This window comes from Myotis davidii, unplaced genomic scaffold (genome assembly GCF_000327345.1).
Source record: "Myotis davidii unplaced genomic scaffold, ASM32734v1 scaffold309, whole genome shotgun sequence".
NCBI lineage: Eukaryota > Metazoa > Chordata > Mammalia > Chiroptera > Vespertilionidae > Myotis > Myotis davidii.
In genome coordinates this window covers 6456146-6463827 of record NW_006383013.1, presented here as the reverse complement: position 1 = coordinate 6463827, position 7682 = coordinate 6456146, and the positions used below count along the sequence as shown (strand labels likewise).

At 42.9% G+C, this 7682-nt stretch overlaps 1 protein-coding gene across 1 annotated transcript in view; it reads right to left on the bottom strand.

Annotated features, from left to right (window-relative positions):
• Nucleotides 1–522: 522 nt before the first annotated feature.
• The window catches only part of TSHR (thyroid stimulating hormone receptor), a 106519-nt gene continuing 99359 nt past the window's right edge, over nt 523–7682 (bottom strand). Inside the window, exons 9-10 of the mRNA XM_006778864.2 lie at nt 4821–5009; nt 523–2358 (exon numbers count right to left, since the gene is read on the bottom strand). Of these exons, the coding sequence (XP_006778927.1) occupies nt 954–2358; nt 4821–5009 (1594 nt within the window). The 3' untranslated portion in view covers nt 523–953. The remainder of the gene's footprint in view (nt 2359–4820; nt 5010–7682) is intronic.

Genomic DNA, 7682 nt, shown 5'->3' with positions numbered 1-7682 from the left:
GAAACAGGTTTTAAAGGAAAGGGATGTACATAGAGTTTTAAAACTGGAAGAGGCCACCAAGCTCCTTCATTTCTACAGACTTCTGAGACCACATGATTTGCCTGAGGTTCAACAGTTACCTGGTGTCCAGTCTGCTTTATTAATCAATGGGTGATTTAGTGTTCTCTGCTCATAATTCCTATTTGTTGCTACTTAGAAATATTTATTAAGTTCACGTCTTTTAGGCTATGAGACCAGCCAAGATGAACAATTTTTACTTTGCCTGGCCACCTAAGCTGAAATCCTGCCAGTTTTTCTGGGCGACAAATAACAGTTGGGTTACATCAGGTAGGACCTGGTGAAGAGATGATTAATAGTTTCAGTCTGAAAAAACAAAGCGAAGCCTTCCCCCTCCTTCATGTCTCATAATAGCCATTTCTTGTGTGATGTCCTGTTTGACTTCTCACTTTCAAGGAACTCAAACTCCCTCTGGCTATATCAGGAAACATGAAGTTGGGCTGAGCCAACATGTGGCTGATTTTGTGATTGCCAACCAAGTTCATCCTTTTGCCATCTGTTGAATCTTTAGTATGAAATGCTGTATAAAAGTGAGAAGCTCAGTGTTGAAATGGATGAGTTGATGTTTGTGGAGCATCTTACACAATGTCACCCCTGCATTTAGCATCAAACAAGCCTTCCAGAAAGTATAGATTGTTTTGATATCACCGAGGGTTTGGATATACTGGTAGCCTCTCTTCCTTCTTGTGTGTATGGGGGATGGGGTGGGGTGGGGGTGGGGGAGGGATGATTAGTTTAATGCTAGCTCCTCTCAGGAGATGAACTCTTGCCCCATGAAATGTCACCTGCACAATAGCTAGGTAAGCTGGCTTGTGTGTGTCAAGGGGTTAGAATTCATGTTCAAGAAACCAGCTGTTTATAAGTCCCCTTAACACTGTGAGTAGTAGAGGGTCAGCTTACAAAACTGTTTGCTTATATTCTTTTGAGATTTGGCCCTGCTTATTTGGGGTGAGATGGGACTTTTCAAGCAGTTCATAGTCTTCCTGTATGTTGGGGAGACTTTGCCTCGTGTCTTGGGTGCCCTTTTGGACCTGAATATCAGTCCTGTTCTTTGGAGAAACCCTCTGGCCCCGGTATGCCTGAGCCTGGCGTTTACAGATGCCAAACTTACTGAGTAGGATAAATACGTCCCGCTGGAAGGTCTTGGTGAAAATAGCGTAGAGGAATGGATTGGCACAGGAGTTAAGTGGATAAAAGAGAACCAGTAAGATTTTGGAGTTGGTAACCGTGATAAGAGGCTTGTTCATAAGAGCTGACAGAGCATAAAATGAGATGGGGGCCATGCACATAAAGTCAGTGAAGATCAAGACAGCCATCCTTTTGGCAATTTTGGTGTCTTTGTCCCCTGGATTGTACTGGGGATTTCGGACTGTGATGTAGATCTTCACGTAACAGAAGCAAACGATGATAAAGGCAACTATGTTGAGCAGCAGGACAAGGATAATATATGCCAGGGCAAGAGGGGTCTCGGTGTCCATGGGCAGGCAGATGCTGACTTTGGCATAGCTGCTTATTCCCACCAAAGGGAGCAGGGCCAGCAGGAAGCAGCAAACCCAGCCCCCAACCATGATGACATATGCATGCCTGAGGCGGATTTTCCGGTCCAGGCGCATGGCGAAGGTGATGGCATGCCAGCGCTCCAGGGTGATGACTGTCAGTGTATACACTGACAACTCACTAGCAAAGACGGTGAAGAAACCAGCCGTGTTGCAGCCGGGGCCTGTCTGCCAGTCGATGGCGTGGTTGTAGTACTCAGATTGAGTGTAGAGGTCTACGGAGGCAATGAGGAGTAGATACATCCCCATGCAGAAATCTGCGAAGGCCAAGTTGCACATGAGAAAGCGCGGGACGGTCAGTTTGTAGTGGCTGGTGAGGAGGATGACCAGGACGAAGACATTGCCCAAGAGAGCCAGCAGACTAACAAACCACACCACGATTCTCAGGAATTTGTAGCCCATTATGTCTTCACAGGGGTTGAACTCATCTGACTTGGGGGTACACACCATGTATTCATTGCCCCCACACACTATGTAGTCATAATGGTTATCAAAGGCCTGTAGGGTCTCTTCCTGTGGGTTTTTGAGCTTCTGGCCAAACCCAATGATCTCATCTTCTTGCTCTTCAAAGAAGACATAATAATGAGAGTGGGAATTCTGGAACTTGTTTTCCCTGTACCCAGCACTGTGGTCACCTGGATCGTCTTCATATTCCTGGTAGAAGGGGCCATTCAAAGCATTCACAGACCTTCTCTGACGCAGGCTCTGAATACTGCTCTCATTACACATTAAGGAGTCAAGGATTCTGCAAGGCAACAGAAATAAGTCACCGCTTGCTGAAAACCCACTAATGGGCCCCACAACATGTAGCAAAAAGATGCTACATGACCTGGTTAGGTCCACCTCTCCTACGTCATTTCCTATTACCCTTCAAAAACTATGCTCCAGTGAACTGGCCCTTATTTCTCCTCTGCAACCAGCTCAAGACCATTAGTGAGAGAAAAAGCATGGGTACTGGAGCCAGTCTGCCTAGGTTAGGACCTGGCTTCACTATTTACTAGCTGTTTCACCTTGGGCAGATCTATGAAATTTGGTTTATCCTATTTATAAACAGAATCATGAAATTATCTATTTAATATATTTTTAAAGCTTTTATACAGCACCTGGAACATGGTTGGTGCTGTATATGTGTCGGTTATTGTTATTATTCCTATTCAGAGCGTTAGAACACCATGTTCCCTTTGCCTGAAAACTCATGACTGCTTCTACTCATTATTCAGGTTTAAACTCAATGGTCCTTTTGTCCCTGATCTCTTTACTTTTATTTATTTATGTTTAAAATATGTTTTTATTGATTTCAGAGAAGAAGGGAGCGGGAGAGAGAGAGATAGAAACATCAATGATGAGAGAATGGAACCCTGGCCTCCTGTTTCCTAAGTCAATGCTCAACCACTGAGCAATGATGGCCCGGCTGTCCTGATCTTAGATAAATTTTCCTACCCTTGTGTTTATTTCCTTCATAGCATTATCTGATATTTTACTTGTTTGCTTGTTTATTTTCTGACTTCACCTACTGGAATGTAAATAAAATATTCTTGCCTGTCCTATTCACTGAACAAATGAGTAAATGGACAGTATCATGCAGGCATGCTCGTCGAGTAAGACTTAGTTTATTGTTAACCTATCAGACTGACATCAAAAGAGATTCTTTAACTTGCTGGGCAGATGTTGATTCATCTCTTAGGTTAAAATGCCAATGGGCTGCCTATTCCAACCTGTTTGGAGGTTAACGGGAAATCTGGACCCTGCCCTTATGCAGTTCATTAACCTCCCACCCATCCCTGGTCCTTTGGTACTCTGGGCCACATGGCATCAGTATAGAGCCTGCTTTCAGCACCCCCATACCCCACTCCTAGTTTTCTGTAGATGTTATGCCCACCATTGACCTTTGCACAGCTGCTCAACTTACCCATTTGCTTCTTCCCACTACTAGATCCTGAATTATTTCCCAATGCAAGTATGAATGCAGAATGTCAACCAGTAGATATTATTTAGAGACAGAGAACACACTATACTAATAAATGATGGCAGTGTTAGGAAAATGGGATTGCATGAGACACGAAGGGGGAAATAATGCAGAGTAAAAGTGTAGTTGAGGGCAAGGTTCAGAGAAAGCATGGAGAGAAAAAGACCATACCTCTCCCGGCCGGTGGTTCAGTGGTTAGTGTCAACCTATGAACCAGGAGGTCACGGGTTCAGTTACCAATCAGGGCACATGCCTGGGTTGTGGGCTCAATCCCCAGTGGGAGGTGTGCAGCAGGCAGCTGATCAATGATTATCTCTCATCAGTGATGTTTCTATCTTTCTCCCTCTCCCTTCTTCTCTGAAATCAATTAAAAAAAAAAGACCATCCCTCCTTTGCTGCCTGATCATAAAATAATACACATTGAGAGCTTATAATATTCCAGGTTATTGTGATAGGTGTTTTCTATTCAGTTTCTCATGTAATCTTCTCAAAACCTTTTTTAAAAAAATATATTTTATTGATTTTTTACAGAGAGGAAGGGAGAGAGATAGTTAGAAACATTGATCAGCTGCCTCCTGCACATCTCCTACTGGGGATGTGCCCGCAACCAAGGTACATGCCCTTTATCGGAATCGAACCTGGGACCTTTCAGTCCACAGGCCGATGCTCTATCCACTGAGCCAAACTGGCTTCGGCCTCAAAACCTTTTTGAGTGATAGCATTATGATCTCCATTCACAGAGGCTCAGGGAGGTTAAGTAGGCTGAGATAACACAGATAGGAAGTGGCAGATATGGGGTACAAACCCAGCTGATTCCAAAGCCCCCACATATGTAACCAGTAAGCTGTGACCTTTGCAAAGCCCTAATTGACCAGGTGACACAATTACTTGTGTTTCTAAGTTTGTCCTCAGAATTGTGGCATCTAATGCATGTTGCATCTGGAGGCCATGCAATCTAATCTTGATAAGATTTCTACATGATCTGGTCATCCCCCTCTCTCTCTCATATCATCTCCTAGTCTCCTCTCCTCCCCTGCTGTGCTCCATTGACCTTGGCCTTATTTCTCATCTGTAGCCACGTTGAGTCTGCGTCGTTGTGTCCCATGGATTTCATGTTTCTTGTGGACACTTCCAATTCTTTCCACATGGTTTCAAAACACAAAGCTTCTTCCCCGGACCCAGAAATTAATACAGCTTTTCCCAAGGCCTTTTGTTGCTTATTCCAGACACCTGCCACTTACCCTCTGATTTTCTTCTGATTCTTAAAAGCACAGCAGTGGCTCGGATAAGAAAGATCAGCCCGTGTGAGGTGGAGGAAACTCAAGGAAATTGGAAGTTTCTTTAGAGTCCAAGTGTTTCTTGCTATCAGTTCCTTGAGGTGCTCCAGGCCTTTGGAAGGCAGGGCAGTAACACTGGTATAAGAGACGTCCCTGGGGGCGGTGAGAAAACAGAGTCATACAGAGAAGTGGTGAGCATCCAAGCCGCTAACTGTTGCCCAGAAAGTCAAAGAAGCCCGGGATTAATGTAAAAATCACAGGTTCCTTTCTGTTACTGAATATACACTCTGAGTTCTTTATATACAGCCACTGGTCTAAGAAAGGATAGTAGGCTTCTAAGTGATAGGTGACAAGGGTCTCCCATTTTTATTGCTTGGAACTCCGGTATCCATCAATACAATAACTGTTTAGCAGACATTATATTTTATCCATTGCAATACATACAAACTTTTGGAGTCAGGGACAGACATCAATTCTACTCTGGAAATCTATACCTATAGCTACTAAAGAGTTTCAAGAGGCAAGAGAAATATATTTGAAAGGCTCAATGGGGCTGAAATTGCTCTCAGTCTCTGCGGGGAATGGGGTTTTGGGTTTAATGAACTGCTCAATGATATGGATCAACACCAATATCATGAAAATCTCCTGAAGATGCAGAACTTGGGAGTCATACCAGTTGCATGGTGAATTCATGAGATGAGAGAGAGAGAGAGAAACATTATGCTTGCCTCCTGTACACATCTCAACTGGGGATCAAAATTTCATTTTCCATCTTTTTAGGGAGATTTCAGGAGGCAGAGGAAATAAAAGGTTATGCTGAATGCACTATCTTTGACTTTTTTTTCTGTAATAATTATCAGTTTTATTCCTCTGGCTAAGATATGCAGAGGTGATTTGAGGTTTATATTTTAACTAGAGGCTCAGTGCACAAAATTCATGCATGGGTAGGGTCCCTAAGCCCGACTGGTGATCAGGGCCAGTCTGTGGGGTGACTGGCAGGGCGATCAGGGGACCCCTACTGGTACCTGCTTTGGCTGGCCTGGGGCCTGCAGGCTGGGGGCAGCTCCTGCATTGAGTGTCTGCCTCCTGGTGGTCAGTGCACATCAAAGTAACCAGTTGTTCCACAAGTTGTTCCACTGTTTGGTCGATTTGCATATTAGGCTTTTATTATATACGACTAGAGGCCCGTTGCACGAAGAGATGCAACGTTCCTTCCCCTGGCTGCTGGCACCGGTTTTCCTCCGGCACCTGAGACCCAGTCCTTCACTCTGGCTGCAGCGGAGAAACCAAGACTCTTCAGTCTTTACTCGTCTTCAGTCTTCAGTCTATGCTCGGGCAGGAGCCTTCAGTCTTCACTTCACGCCTGCATATGAAATTAACCACCATCTTTGTTGGGTTAATTTTCATACGCATCCTGATTGGCTGGTGAGCATAGCAAAGTGATACCAATTTGCATGTTTCTCTTTTATCAGTGTAGATAGTTATCTCATCAAGAGTTTAGGAGAAGAAATAAAAGGCATCCAAATTGGAAGAGAAGAAGTAAAATTGTCATTATTTGCAGATGACAATATTGTACACAGAAAACCCTAAAGACTCCATCAAAAAATCATTAGACTTAAGAAACGAATTTGGCAATGTAGCAGGAGGTAAAAGACTTATATGCTGAAAACTACAAAACACTGAAAAAAGAGATAGAGGAAGACATAAACAGATGGAAGAATATACCATGTTCATGGATTGGTAGAATCAACATCATTAAAATGTCCATACTACCCAAAGCAATCTATAAATTCAGTGCAATCCCCATTAAAATCCCAATGGCATATTTCACAGATCTAGAAAGAGCTCTCCAAAAATTCATCTGGAATTAAAAAACACACACAACACCCCAAATAGCTGCAGTGATCCTGAGAAAGAAGAACAAAGTAGGAGGGATCTCAATACCAGATATCAAGAAGTATTACAAAGCCACTGTTCTCAAAACTGCCTGGTACTGGCACAAGAACAGAATTATAGACCAATGGAATAGAATAGAGAGCCCAGAAATTGACCCGAACCAATGTGCTCAATTAATATTTGACAAAGGAGGCAAGAACATACAATGGAGTCAAGACAGTCTCTTTAATAAATGGTGCTGGGAAACTTGGTCAGACACATGCAAAAAAATGAAACTAGACCACAAACTTACACCATACACAAAAATAAACTCAAAATGGATAAAGGACTTAAATGTAAGGCAGGAAGCCATAAAAATATTAGAGGAATTGACAGGAAGCAAGATCTCAGATATATGCCGAAGCAATATCTTCACCAACACAGCTCCTAGGGCAGGGGTGGACAACCTTTTTGTGAGTGCGTGCAAAAACCAGCAAAATCTCTGACTCAAAATTCTTCTGTGTGACAACCCTAATTTTTTGAGAACATGTTACACCTACTTGATATTGCTTAAGGTGTACGTATGTGAAGAACCTTGAAGAAATAATAAAATTCATTCGAGTGACAAAAACACAGTATATGATGATGAAAAATAGATTTATTTTTTAATGTATACATGTACACTGATAGTCCTACGGAAAACTTTATGACTCCATTTGATATTATCAGTGGGACTTTTGCTGCATCACTGATGACAGAGATTTTACATCAGGTTTATATTTCGTGACCTTCAGATATATGCACGATACTACTTTCATCCGTCAGGCTACTCCTATTACGAGACTTAACACAATGCATCACTGAGAACAAAGATTCATAAGCGTATGTGGATGAAACCAAGACACTGGTCGGATCTAGGAAGGCAGGGAGAGTTAAGGCAGCGGCATAGAA